At 40.9% G+C, this 15,126-nt stretch overlaps 1 protein-coding gene across 1 annotated transcript; it reads left to right on the top strand.

Moving 5' to 3' along the window:
• The first annotated feature begins 8,085 nt into the window (after positions 1-8,085).
• Positions 8,086-13,279, top strand: LOC104250391 (carboxymethylenebutenolidase homolog). The gene is made up of 5 exons (XM_009809045.1): positions 8,086-8,291; positions 8,935-9,042; positions 10,771-10,913; positions 11,326-11,417; positions 13,100-13,279. The coding sequence occupies exons 1-5, from the start codon at positions 8,086-8,088 to the stop codon at positions 13,277-13,279; spliced, it is 729 nt and encodes a 242-aa protein (XP_009807347.1).
• The last annotated feature ends 1,847 nt before the right edge of the window (positions 13,280-15,126 follow it).

The raw sequence follows: 15,126 nt of genomic DNA, 5'->3' as shown, positions 1-15,126 counted from the left end.
CAAAGTTCATTATTTCGCTTTAGAAAAAGGGTAAGAACAGGTGCTCCCTGCAAATGTATTTAATAAAGTACCTTGATTGCTCTGAATTGATTTATGTATGGTAATTACCTTGTAATATAATTAGAAGCTCTTATATTTACTTTCCTTAAACTTGCTGCTTTGATGTTGCACTTTGGCGTCTGTACTGCTTTGTGGGATACAGTCCACAGCTGCCTGGATCCAGTCCAAGATTACTAATGCATAGACATGTTTGCAAAACAGGACTTTTAAAGTCAAGCAAACATGGGAAGAAGGGTTTTTCTTCCTGGCACTCTGTTTAAAGTCTTGGAGTTTAAGACACTGATTTAGTATAGTAATTTTTGCCACAACTGTTCAATAATCAGTGATAGCAGCAAACGTTTCCCCTTTTTCCATTTATGAAAACACCACTAAATGTTCATCTAGAAGATGTATAACCTGTGGGGGATCATATGTAAGTGGAAATTTCGGGGTCCTCTTGGCTTTAAAAAGGATCTCTTGAAAAATCTCAGCCAAATCAAACTGTTCAAGTGCACACTGGGAGTTTACAGAGGAGAAGCCAGATTTCTACTCATGAAAGTTGCCTCTTCTGAAAAGTTCTACTGGCATAAGGTGCAGCTTTTTGATCAAGGCAACTTATTTGTACTGAAGACCGAAATTTTGTTTATACCTCAGTGCAGGTACAGCCTCAATTACAAGCAAACAAAATGACCCCCTTCTAGCTGATTAATCATAGAAAGTTCCTGAAATATAAAATGAGCATTAGATAAGTTTTGTATGAGACAACTTATACCAAATAAAGGGAAAAAAAAGAAAAAGAAAAAAGGACTTGTGCCCTGGAGCAAACCAGATCAAATATATATATATTTTTAAATCAACATTTTATGGGGAATATTCTGCACACAAATTTCAGCTTTCAATGACTAAATACGTGGAATGAATTAATCCTTGAAGGTAATAGTCTGAATGGCGGATAACTGAAAGGAAAAGTACTTTTTAGTCACTTCTGGTTTCCAAATTTTTGTGGTTTTAGAGCAGAAGACAAAATATTTGGTAAGAAAAAATAATACACATATTTTTAAGTCATGCAAAAAATAGATGTTCAGGTTTTTAGATAAGGAAATCAGACTTTAATCCATGCAATTATCCATGTAATCTTAATTCTATTGTCTTGCTCATGTCTCTATTTATATTGTTCAGTGCAACAGTGGTGCTGCCTCTGATCTGGGGTACCTATTTTGGAGCCATTGCTCCAAAATGTACTATTGCTCTTAATATTCATTATTATTTGGAATCATGTGGCTTGTACTGAAATTCCATTAAAAGTGTTTCTTAATAAAGTGATGAGCTGCTGAATAACCTAGAAACACCTGGACAGTGTTAGGTAACTTTAATACGCCTCTTTGCATGTCACCCACCATATTAAAATAGTTTTCCTGTTATTGCTTTGGCATAATTAAAGTTATAGGTATGGATAGAGGGAAAGGAATCGGAAAAACATACAGAAACAAAAGCCACAAACCCAGCTCCAAATTACAAGTCCACTAATTAGGCCCTCTCTTTTCAGAGAAGTTGTGTGAGAGGGACTAGCTACGCTCCCCTCCTGTAGCCACCCAAGTCCCAAGGGATGCCTCTTGCTCTCAGGGCGGGTGCTGAGTATGAGCTCTCACTGGCACTACAGCTGGCTCCACAGAGCTGAGCTGTTCTGACCCCATCCCGCCATGCCTCTCCACTAAATCTTCCTGAGAGCCTCTCTACTGGTTCCTCACGAGGTACCCTCAGCGGTGGTGACCCCTTAACAAGGCTGCTATTGCCGGCAGGACCCACGCAAGAGGAGAGGGGAGCGTCACCATCCCTCTTGCCTTATCTGCAGCTTCTAGGCTGCAAGCAAAGCATCACTCATCATAGGCACTTTGAACAGGTTTTTCACAACATAAATGTGACATTTTTAATGATTTTGATTTTCTGACAAGACTGTTGCTTCCAACAGCACTCCAAGTACTGTACCAGGTGGCAGTAAACGGGGCATGTTTAAACCTGTCCATTGGTCTCTCCGTTGGACGCTTTCACTTCTGCACCAGATGCCAACAGAGTGCTTGCCTTTCTGGGTTTTTATCTATCAGTAGTTGTCTGGGAGATAATACCTTTCTATTTTGCCTTGGGACAGCAGGCTTGCATGTCCTAGGATCTGGTTTCTTATGTTAACATACAGCTAAAAATGCAGCCAACAGCTGTGAGTATTTACTCTAGGGTTTTATTCCATGCCCATTTCTATAAAAACAGGAGGAGCAATTAGAGGAGTATTGGTACAAACCTTCAGAAAAAAAAATAAAACCAAACAAAAACCAGCTGTGTATTTCAGGTGAAGGAGAAATTTGACCACTGTGTGTTTGAACAAGTGAATCTGTTGTGCTCATTCCAACCCTTGTCTGTTGTCTTCCTTTTTTTTTGTTTTTTGTTTGGAAACCCTAAAAATAGTCATGTTCACAGCAGCCTTAAAAAAATAAATGTATATGTTGCTTGACTGTAGGAGATGCATGTGTGCAATCAACTCCATAATCCTGAGTCCATTACAGAGGTGATTATATCTTAGGGGGAAAGAGACAGTCTCTTCAGGTATGGGAGATCTAAATGATTTGGGGTCAAACATAAACACAGTGTGCAGGCAAAGGCTTGCATTACAGCAGAGCGCGTCCTTCGCTCTCCTTTCACCCTAACCACCCCCAATTAGAGATGCATGAAGACAGGTTTTACAGTCGTGAGATGCATGTAGGATCAGATGTCTGCTTCTGCTGGCCCAGTCTGTTCCACAGGGGACCACAGCTTGGACAGACCCAAGTCTTGGGGGGACAAGGTAGGAAGGCAGTACTTCAGTCTTGTGGATCTGAGTACAGCATGCCCACCCAGGTGGGATTAGACAAGCTCAAGCAAGATGCCATTCATATCAAACTATAAACTGAATCTTTTCTGCGGTCTCCCCACTCCCTCCCTTGCAACACAAGCAATCTTTTTAATGGCTTCTTATACAATCCTGATGTGCAAAACTACTGACAGGTATGACAGGACAAACACCCTCTGTCTGGTCATGACAAACATGACAAACTCTGAGTTGCGTGTAGCTCCCACAGCACACAGAGGTGGGACTCATCTTGCCTGACTGATGATGCACTCAGCACAGCAATCTGCACCTGCACTAGGTGGGTAGGCTGCCATTAAACTCCGTGATCAGCACAGTTGGTGGCACCTAGGGGCCTATTTATTTCATTCTAAAGAAGACACCCATAGAGTGTGAATCATACCCTAAATCTTGATGACAACTGTGGGAGTGTAGACACCTTGCTGACATGTAGACATCCTCACTGAAAATATCTCAAGTTTGGTGAACTGAATCCAACCATGACCTGTTTTACATAGTCCTCAGGTTACACAGTGGTCACTACCACACAGAGTACTGCTGAGGATCTACAGAGTGACTGTGGGACTTGTCATACACACTTAGGATCAAAATTTTTTTATTCATCTTTGACTTGAAATGACATTGTCATTTTCTTTGAGCTCTTTTGTCTCTCTCATTCCTCCCCCCCCAACATTCACACACACACAAACCGTGTGCACACACAGAGAAAATTAAAGCTATAGTAGACATCAGCCTGAGGGCTAAGCTAATGTTCCTTGCATACAAGGCCATTATGGAAATAGGAATGGAAAATTTCAACAAGCCACCATCAATAACAACCAGCTCAGACTCAAATATTTCTAACTTGTTGAAAGCAAGTCTAATAAAAAATAACCTGGAACACTTTTGGACTTGTTGGGAATACTTGTGGGTGTGGCTGTAATATGTTTAATCTGTGTGCTAGGGAGACTTCCATAATTTTTTTATGCTGCAAGTTTGCCAGGACAGATTCATCTTAATTCGGCACAAATTCCATTGAAGACGTTTATTACGGGCAATAAAAGCACATGAATATACCATAAGAAAATGCATCTCTGAATTTAATCTCGCACCAGCAAATGCACCACTGATGCTAAGTGTCTCAGCTATAAATGCTGAGGTCCAAAGATTCTGCAGTGTCTTAAATGGCTGCATCACACACATAATTTACTTTGTAGTGTACAGGTCTGGAAGGGAATTTTTCCCAGAAAACTGAAGTCTGCTGATAAGAAGACTCAGCAGTCCTCATTTTAACTTCTCTGTACATTTGTTAGGAATTACATGTATTTAGAGAGATGAAAAAAATAAATGCAGTATAGCGTTTGTGTGCATCTTGCTTTCTAAACTCCTTAAATAATAAATAAATAAAAGGTGGAGTAAAAGGCAATTGATGTGGAGCCTGCTGCACCCTGCTTCTCTGCATGATCCGTCCCCACCCCTTCCGGTGGGGATGACTCCCGTGCTAAGCCTCTCCTCCTCACCTCCCAATCCCAAAGTCTGCAGAAGAGTTGAAGAGCACCTGGAAACTGGATGGGCAGAAAGCAGGAGCAAAACTGTCAGCAGAACTGGTTTTCTTCTTCTTGTGTTTAGAGAAATCTAGCTGGTATCTCTCTGAGCAGAAGCAGCGAGCTGGGCTAAAACAGGATCCTGTACTCCAGGTATGTGTTGGCAAACTGGTCCACAAAGACTGAGTTGGCAGCAGAGAAAGGCTAAGTACTTTTAACTGTTTTGAAAGGGAGAAATCTGAAATTGCTAAGCAATTAGATACAGCTCTTTGAAAAGGCACAAAACATTTAGCAAAACCCACTCCTTTAAAGAGAGACCTTTATTTTGGTTTCGGTAAAAAAATGCACAAAGACAAGTATTAGGGAGTGGATAAGGTGAAGATAAAGGGTGTCAACTTTGGGAAAGACTGGGTTTCATTTTGGGTGCTTGCTGCAAGCTGTGGCACAGCAATAGTTCTGATGACACGGGTAACCGTTTTATGTCCATCAGTAGCAAGATCACATTAAAGGACCATAATAATTTCTCTTGCCCTTATGGTAACGAATTCCCATTCTTTTCCTTGTTTGGCCCATTGGAGCACTTACCATTGAAACAAATTACTGCTGGAGTTTAAAATGTTATCACTGGACCCAGGAAAACGGCAGAGATGTAACATCTTGGCATCACTAGTCCAAGGTCCTGCCAAACAGCACAGCATTTTGAGATCACGTGCTCATACTCACTTTCTGAGAAGTGGGGATTATCCTTAGGACTGTCTTTGCCCCTGTTTTACCTGATTGTTTTTGAAAAGATTTTTAGCCCCACCTGCCAAGTAGGGATTTGTTTTTTCCTATTGAAAACCAAAACTCAGCAGGATTTAACATGTGATTTGTTGCTCCCTAGAAATGTAATAGTTTGGGTCTGTCCTACCACCCAAGGGAGCTCACCTTTGCCTTATAATAATAGTAGATAACTCTCCTCAGTTATATGAGGTGAGTTGGTATTGAGTGATACTGAGACACCCAATGAAGAGTAGAACCACTGGTGAGAAGGAGAAGCTATAAGAAGCCCTTCTCTTAATGAGCAGAAGGATGACAGCAGACTCATGGATATCACTCTTTTTCTCCCCGTTAGCAGCAGTCGGTTTTTCCCCTGTTCCTAGCTTTGTGCCAGGCCCCGTGTCTCCTCTGTGCTGGAGCTCAGCGATTGAGGAGCAGGATGTAAAGGCGAGATGCTGCCTGCTTGGAACCATGCCATGGGGAAAGCAGGAAAAGGAAAAGTGTAATGGATGAAATTGGTGGGAAGAGGGAATGAGGTGAGACAGGATAGGTAGGAAATATCCTGGCTTGTTGCTTCGCTACACCGTGTTGCGTGGGATAAATTGGGCGGGAACAAATAAAGCTGCTGACTGAACAGGATCCCGTCAACGACTTCTAAGCAGTTGAGGTGTGGCTGACTATTTACTAAGGTTCTCCGCAGCCTGGTGCCTGGAGGAGAGCCAGCTGGCTAGGCATCAATAAAGACAGGGCAAAGAAATGATTTCTGGGAAGCAACCAACAGATAGGCTGTAAGCTGTTTCACAACTATTGCAAAGCTTAATGCCTCCTAAATATGACTTCCTTGAAGGGAACACCATAGGTTGTGCCCTTCTGAACAAAAGACCTTAGTGGGGTAAGACTGTGGCTGCCATCTCAGAAGCCAGCGGTGTTAGCTGTCTTTGGGAGTGCCTGTGAATGCTCCAGGCAGTCTCTTGCACTTCAACGAGCTCGTTCATCTTAGGTTAAAAAAAAGAGGTAGGAAGAACTTTTGCATAAACAGACATCTTTCAAGCATGTTCAGGCCTATTATGGGGGGCTTAAACTAGGAGGTACTCTCCCATGCATGTTACAACTTCTGCTTTCATACAATGCCAAAACAATGGATGTTTTAGTCCTGAAGATCAGGCTAGTTTATGCATCCTAGCACCAATCCTGACATTCAGTTGTTGAGAAAGGTGGTAGAACAATTAACAAATGTAATCAGCTCTCAGTTATCAGCACAGGATTACTCTGATGTGAGATCATCCACATCATGGCTATTTCTGAAGCAGCTCGATTCTAGCAGTAAAGCCACATTCACCCAGTTCCTGTATCTCTACACCACACTCTATCAGCCAGGGGTTACAGTTGTAATCAAACATATTTGCTCAAACTCAGTGCTAGCCCTGCCAGATCTGGTGAGAGCAGCCCCAGGCTTGGGAGAGGATGAGGAAGAACAGTGTCTCTGCACAATACATTGGGAAGGCTGATTATCTTGGGTATAAGGCACTCTAAATGCATATAAAATTTGGATGCTGTTATTGAGCCTATTGAGTTAATCATGCAAGCTGGGAAGTGTTGTGTAAGGCACAAGCAAGCGGTGAGTCTCTGCAGCACTGACTCTCTGTTCTTCAGTCTGTGTGCACCATGGCTCCAAATGTGGCCCTATTGCCTAGGCAAAATTTACCATTACTCAGTGAAACCCAGCTCTCCGCTGCTGTGGTTAATGGAGAGCTGAGGAAGGTATACAATTTTTGCCAGAATTTGCCGCACTTCCATGAAGACCAGATAGTTTTCTGAAGTACGTGTTACAACTCAAACAGAAATAATATGCTGATGTAGAAATGATGAAGCGGAGACAGTCATAATGTATATGCAGGTGCATGTACTGCGTCCCCAAGGACAGTTTCAGAGTCAGTACATGGCCAGGAAATGCTACTATTAACACTGCTCCTGCAGACTTAATTGGATTCCTTGTACAGATGCATTATAAAACTGCTTTTAATTACAGGATCACAGTCTACTTTTTACACAGAATCCATTCCAAGCTCCTGACACAGAGAGTCAGAAAAACTTTTGACTTTAATCTCTCCAGCACAGCTACTGACTCATTGTCTGTAATTGCTATTTTTGGAGAAGGGACAACACCAAATACTCTCACACATTTTGAATGAGATTTGCAAATCTGCTTGTTTTCTTGTAATCCCTTTCAAGGGCATATGGGCCCAAGGCGTTGGAATCTAACTTACAAATCCATACTGGAGTCCTGCAGCAACTGCGCCCGATAATCGGCTCCCAAAACAGCTGTGATGCTGCTACCAAAAGCACAGATTAGCTAGCAGGTGCCAGCATTGATAGAAGCACTGACCACTGTACTTTTCTGTAGCAGTTGAGTGCTGTGCTACTCACCCATCACATAATTCAGAGAAACCAGCATAGGATTCCCCATGAAGACACACGTGGTGGCCCCATGCCTGGGGAGAGAGTGACATCTGAAGCTGTACTGCTTCACACCAGTGTTGACAGAGTGGCATGGGAGCAAAACAAATGTGACATGAGAGTCAGGACCTACATGTGCAGGTTGTTTGTAATTTTATAACATTCCTTTTGATATTTCTCTTCATTCTCAGCTTAATAACACATAACAGACTAAGAGCTATTCTGTACTGGAACACTGCTTTTTTTTCCCTACTTTCTCCTTTCAGACAAGGATGTCAATGTTATTTACAGAAATTATTGAACTACTTTCTGCAGATTGTATTTGCCTTTATTTGCCTTTAATGATTTGTATTAACAAATTCTTTCGACTTTCTTGCTCTCTTTTTTTTTTCTTTTTTTTTAGGTTTCCAAATGGGTGATCCTTTCCTATATGATTCTGGAGAAAGATCTCACTATGGGTGCCTTGGACATGAAGTACAAATTGAGCACATCAAGGCCTATGTTTGTAGACCATCTTTTTTCACAGACAAAGCTGTGATTGTGATTCATGATATATTTGGATGGCTGTTCCCGGACATTAGATACATAGTCGATTTGATTGCAGGTCATGGATACATGTAAGCAATCCTATCTTCCTCTTAAATGCACTGATAGATTACCAGCCCCAAAGCTAAGCATGGCATATGGCGTTTCCCATACACATAGGGCAACCATACCATTTCAGTCTGAGCGAATAAAAATGCAAAGGGAGTAAATGTTCCTCCAAAAAAAAAGTCCACCAAAGCTACTAAAATTGACCCATCAAAAATGGGTACATGAGCACAAAGCCACAAGGAGAGTCATGAAGTGCCAGTGTTCGTGCTTACGTGGCAGCATGGGTGATTAAAAGATAAACATTGGTATCTATCTTTAAGTTGTATAAGCTTTTCAGAACCAAACCTTTTGAACAGCTGCTGTAGCTTTTAATAGCAAAGAGATATATATGTGTTTATATAGAATCAGGAGGGTTGCTTAATCCCTTTACTTTTGTATTAAGAATGTCTAAGGAAATAATGAGAGTTTATTTGTGGGCTTTTTTCCATAGAAAGACATATACTTTCAGCTCTGCTAATTGCCAGAACAGGATGAGTAGAATACGATTCAGATAATAACCATGTAGATGTGTACTCTTGAGTAGAAAAGACATTAGGAGACTTCTAGACATCCACAGATTCTCCCCACCTGGATGTGAAAGTTGACTTGATTCCATGTCTCACACAGAACCATCTGCCCAGACTTCTTCAAGGGAACAGAGCCCTGGAAAACTACTGATCACTGGGCTGACTTTGCTGACTGGATGAAGGGTCATGATCCTATGAAAGTAGACAAGTAAGATGAATATTTATACTTGAACTTTAAAAAGCATTCAGCAAATTTCAGCTTATTGTCCCCATCTTGTTTTCCTGGGCCCTTTTCTAACTATGACATACTGGCTGCACAGGCTCATAGCCAGTGTTTCACAGGCTATGAAATACCCAGCACTCTCACCCACAAGTGCTGATTCCTCCAGTTCCTCAGATAAGGAGGAAAACTCTTCCACAAGTGCTCATGTTATCTGCCAGTTGTCACTTGCCCATCTTGCTTTCTGCCTTGTAGATAATGATAGGTGCAGATGATACTCTCCTGAGCAGCACTAGATCAAAATTTGCAGGACTGCCAAAACCCAAGATAGATCTGATCGACTGTACTGTTCTTCTCAATGTGAAATAGAGGGCCTGCTATCTGGAGAGCCTAGTAGTGCCTGTAACACGGCTCCCTGAATTATGGGAGGCATTACTGTTCCTTCAGCATCTATCACCACAGTCTAAAACTTCAGCAGACGATAGTGAGGCAGTGACACCCTATTACTCAGCTAGCATCTTGTAAGCCACAAGTATTCTTCTGACCCTTTCAAGAGGTCCCAGCGGTCACAGCCTGACTTCAACATCTCTCAGCAAAGCTTTTGACCATATAGTAGCAGAAGCTGTGACCAAATTTTTTGAAAAGACAAATGACTAACACCTGTAAAAAATCCTGTATCAAAGACTGAGCAGATATGTGGGCACCGTCATAAACAATTAAGACCTCAAGGATATGCCTGTGCTGTCTTTTGAGGGTTCATTTGTAGCTGCCCTCAAGTTCAGATCTATTGCTCTTTCAGAGCACAAAGAATGCAACATACCCATGACTTACTACCCTTCCAAACAAATCAAATCTGAGAGAGCTTATCCATTCACAGTGCACATGCTACAGGCCTAGGGGACAATCTCCTGATTGTGTCAGTCCTGAACTGCTTTTTTCTCAGCCTTACCAAACCCGTGATGACCATACTAATGTGCATAATACTTGAAAATAGTTATTAGTATATGCAGTCTGCATTTAAAATTAATTTCAAACTTTGTAGATAATAAAAAAGATAAAACTATTGAGACCTAAGAAGTTAGCAATTAAAAAAAAAATGATTACCTGCTCTGGCCTACATTAAAAATAACTTGCATATTTTTTGCATTATACCTCATGCAATACCTGTTTTTTTAAACATTATAGTTACTGACAGTTTAATTTTGAGTAATTGCTACTTCAGTACAGTATTACTGCATGTGGGCTTGGTAGGATATTTTAATATTAACTCATGCAACAGGAATGACATACTAAGATAAATCTTTATCTAAATAGGTGGACTCTGTAGAGATAGCACAGTGAAGCTTATCTATTCCTACAGTCCATAATGCAAGGTGTTGTTCTACTTGCAGATATGTCTTGTCTTTAGTTGTCCTGCCCTAGACAAAGTGATTCAATTAAAAATTTGCTTCTTTTGAAAACAAAGGAGCAGGTCACAATTCAGGTAAGTATTTAAATACCTACACCTGAACTTCCCTAAACTAGGACCAGAGATGTTAACTCCCGTTTAAGAATAGAAGCCACTGCTCTGGGCCTAAATGCCCAGTATTCTCTGTTTTAAATAATTGGGGATGCAGACACAGAAAAAGTCATGTATCTCTTTTAATTTACTTCTTAAATTGTCAAGTATTGATTCTGCAATAGATTCCTTAGTGTACTTTTGTTTATATGTCTTAGGGAAGCTGATGTTGTCTTGAAGTATCTAAAGGAACAATGTGGTGCAAAGAAGATTGGTGTCGTTGGGTTTTCCTGGGGTGGAATGGCAGTACATCACTTGATGCTGAAAAATCCTCAATTAACCGCTGCGGTGTCCCTCTATGGTAGTGTAGAACACATGAAAACTTACATGGGCTCACATGACTATGCATAGTTTGCAAGTCTAGTTATTGCTTTGAAACGATTTCTGTAAATACTCAACTCAAAGGTGAGTTGCAGATTTTAATTATGGTTATTTCAGCAATATGCTATATTGGTATAAAAATTTAAGAATGCTGTAAACCAGAAAAAAATTGCTTCCTTTTGCACAATAATTTTCTAATCTTTTTTTTTTAGTGCTTGGAGAGTGAGGAAATCTATTTTCCACATGCTTTTTCTCCATCCAAATAGAAACTGTCCTGATCTAAAAAATGTACATAACGAGTAAACCTAAATAGAACTTTTGTCTTTTAATTTGCCATTTATCTTGCAAAAATGTTAACCTCACTAACAGACTGTTTCTCAAAAACATTCTAGGAATAATTAGGGACTCTGAAGAAAGATACAATTTACTAAATCCCACATTTTTCATTTTTGGTGAGAAAGACCACACTATTTCTTATGATCAGGTAAGCTGTTGTACTGGAAATGCTTTTTCTTTTCCCATAGTTCTTTTATCCCACACAGAAATCCTAACTTGTTAGAAACCATTTTCAGGTATGAAAAATCAGACAGGCTGGATTGTTTTGATTATATTTCAACTTCCCCCATATCTTGCTTAGGTAAAAGCTTCTTCTTTGAGGTGAGAAATGCAGTAAAGACCAGTCATCAGCCTCTGAGTGGCTGGACAAGTAAAGTGTGAAACTGAGCAGGGAGATCAAACTGGTATGAGCCTAACATCTCAAAAACTTGGGTACTACTGCTGTGGTTGACTGAACAGGTAGCTAATCCACTGAATTTGGACTTTGAATGGAAAAAAAAAATTCAGCCTAGTAACTGAACTTTCTGATGATGTGGACCAATGACTAATTGCTTTTGGTACAAGAAGACAAAATGAACTGTGTCAGAAGAGTGGACATGAATTTTAACTAATACAATGACAACTTGTGGACTCTGTTGACTCCTGACTGCCATCTATATTCTGATATAACCCTTATTGTAAGCATATCTGAGAGGCTGGATAAATATATGGGTAGGAAACTGGTGCCCTCTTCTGTGCATAATGTCTTTCTCTTCAGTGACAAGGATAACATACCACCCCTAGCATAGTTTGTTGCGTAGGAGTAGGGTCTAACTGGGGAACTGGCAGTGTGCTCTGGGAATGCAGAAAGCCAATCAGTATTTACTTCTGTGTTATTCAGCATGTTGATCTGTACCTCAAATACGTGTCTCCTCTGCACAGGAAAACAAATACTTCACTCCCTGTCCCCTTTTTATGGTGAAAGTGTCTTTTTCCCAGGGGCACAATTTTCGTAAATACATTTTTTCCATCATGTGTTACACATCATAACCATACCTTTTTCTCCTGAAACTTTCTCTCTGAGGTACCCGTGCAGATTGTGTAAGAAAAATTCCGGTGTTTAAAAAAAAAATAAATCCTCAAATACATTCTTTTCTGCACTGAGCAATAAAGGGCTCTGTGTGGGAAAAAAAAAGTGAACATGAAATAAATTACGGTACTGTCTCTAATCTGCACAATGGGTAGAATTAACCTTGCAGGGGCAAAATAAGTGTTCATTCTCCTATCTTCTGACTTTTTAATGGAAATGAGCACAATGAGTCTACATATATATACAGGTACATAATCATATGACTAGTACTCTGTGTGTAAGCATATGTGTACTTATCATCAAAAGGCTGTGCAGAAGCGCTGTCTTTTTGTTATACAGTAAGCTAAAAAAACCCCTGTGTTTTCTTAAACTCTGTTACTAAGCCTATCAAAATATTTTGGACTGAGAGGCACTGAGGTTTAGGGAATATGTTGTCTCAAGATCCGAGCTTAAAATTATGTTACAAGCCATATTAAATCTCTGAATAGAATTGCACCTCTTCCTTTATGGCAATGAGATTTATCAAACCACCTCTGCAGTAGCTGTTGAGGTTCTCAGACTCACCCATACTTTTACAAAATGTTTCAGTGTTTCAGTTTTACATTCCAAAGAGGGGTTTTCTCATCTGTTGAGCAACAGAACCTGCTTCAAGTGTGACACTTGAGAAAAGACAAAGATGTAGCTAGCGATAGGAGAAACGACAAGTTAGGCAAACTTAAAAAAAAAGCCACAATATAATGGAAGACTGCTTTCTTTTACAGATCATCTTACTGGAGGAGAAGTTGAAACAGTACTGTAAAGTTGCATATAAAATTAAAGTTTATCCTGGACAAGTTCATGGGTTTGCACAGTTGAAGCCAGAAGATATGAAACCTGATGATAAACCTTATATTGAAGAAGCTAGAAAGGATATGATTGATTGGATCAAAATGTTTATTTGACAAAAGCATAAAGTAACACTAGGCTTCAAGATCAGTAATCGATTTAATTATATTTTAGAGAACAACATGGTCAAGGGAAAACTATCTGGTTTTGAAAATTGTCACAAACAAAACCAGGAACATTGTAATTTATAGTTCTTATTTTTTACAAGATTTACACAAAATTGTGAAATTGAAATTGGACTAAAGGATAATTAGGCATTAAAATTTGATTGAATTTATCTTGCTTTGTATTTGCGTCATTATTCTGCATTATGATATCAATAGTAATGATATTGTTTATCCATTTGTCTATGCTAGTGAGCATGACTTCATCTACCTGAGTAGTTTCAGGATTTATTTTGGTATGATGATTGGTGGTCATAGGTGTTAACACAGAAATACCATGGGTTTGCATACAGACTTTTTTTTACTTAACTACAAAGCATTTGTCTCCAATATATTGCTGCACTGAGCAGAATTTCCCATGCATGAAACAAACATTTGGCTGTGTTAAGCAGTTAGGAAGGAATGGTGGTGTTAGGTGGCAACCTCCAGGTATTCCCTTGGCAATGTTAAGAAGGGCACTTCTAGTATTCCTTCATCAGCATCAAGGGAAAACATAACCAGTCCCTCCCCGCTGTGGAAATAACACAGGCATGAACACTGTGGAAACAGTGGGTTTATTGTCCCGGTCCAAACTGTGGTGATCAGGCACAGGGCTCACAAACAGGTACCCCCACTCAGTCCTGATTATATTGTTTGCTTTACATTATATCCCTTGTTCCTCTCTCAAGTTCTTCCCCTTTATCACCCTTATCTCCTCACAAGTACACAACATATAGACAACAATAAACACCCCTGTTTACTCTTACTGCACTGGCTCCGGTTTTACTGACCTGCTGACCTTTTTTTTTTGGTATTTTTTGATTTCATTGCCTTGGTAATGACTTGGCAACTTGTGTTTACTCAGAGGTCCTCTAAGGGACCCATGTCCCTTTTTATTTTCTACAACATCCATCAGTTTTGCACCCTGTTGCCTTGTTAATGCAGCTTAATAAATCAAGGCTAGCTATTTGCATGGATATTACTTTCCCTTTGATATCAGGAATGTTTGGCAGTTTCACACATTGCTATCCTATCAGTGAAGCTATACGTCACAGTATGCCGGTTGTCTGCGTACCTCAACAGACTGAGTATGTTAAACAACGCTGCTGTGAGGAGAGAAGTCATGAAGTTAGAGGCATTGTACAAACTGCACGTTGCTCAGCTCTCTGGTCTGCCAGTCAGTACCTGTGTGGCCAGTCAGCATGTCTGTCTTCGTCTTTTGGGCAGCCGTATCAATGGAGGTATGGCTATAGCCATGGTGATGGAGGATGTTCAATAGTTAGAAAGAATGAAACTTGGAATGGAAAACATAAGCATTGCGTTATAGCCGAGAGAGGTGTCCTGTTGTGAGCAGACGGCTATCTCCAGTGGCTGACCTTCCTGCCGGGGTGCCACGCTTCTGCAAAGCTAGCAACAGCAGCCGCATGCTCCGCAAGCAAGCATCCCGCTCCGCTCACCGACCCGCGGAAATAAATTTCCTCCCACACCGAGACAGAAGACTACAAGAAAAATATGCGTGTGTTGTTTTGTTTAAGTACCTCCCCGGATGCGCTCTGCGACCCTAGGCCAGGTTTCAGGTGGTACTGGGGGGACCTGGAGAAGTGCTGCCAATCCCCCCCCCACCTTTTTCCCCTGCAGGCCTCGCCTCTCCCCCGGGGCCGGGGCCGGGGCCGGGGCAGCCGCCCCCAGCGCCCAGCTGCCGCCTCCGGCGCTCGCTGCCGGCAGCCGCTGGCTCACGAAGGGTCGGGAGCGGAGAGCAG

The sequence above is a fragment of the Gavia stellata genome, chromosome 3, assembly GCF_030936135.1.
Source record: "Gavia stellata isolate bGavSte3 chromosome 3, bGavSte3.hap2, whole genome shotgun sequence".
NCBI classification, from domain to species: Eukaryota; Metazoa; Chordata; class Aves; order Gaviiformes; family Gaviidae; genus Gavia; species Gavia stellata.
The sequence above is the reverse complement of the archived record's forward strand: the minus strand, read 5'-3'. Positions and strand labels throughout refer to the sequence as shown.

Bases quoted from the DNA above. Each gene is read 5' to 3' on its own strand.
- LOC104250391 (XM_009809045.1), top strand. From the start codon at position 8,086: ATGGGTGATCCTTTCCTATATGATTCTGGAGAAAGATCTCACTATGGG. The intron at 8,292-8,934 runs GTAAGCAATCCT...TGTCTCACACAG, and splicing joins ATTGCAGGTCATGGATACAT to AACCATCTGCCCAGACTTCT. The intron at 10,914-11,325 runs GTAGTGTAGAAC...AAAACATTCTAG, and splicing joins CGCTGCGGTGTCCCTCTATG to GAATAATTAGGGACTCTGAA.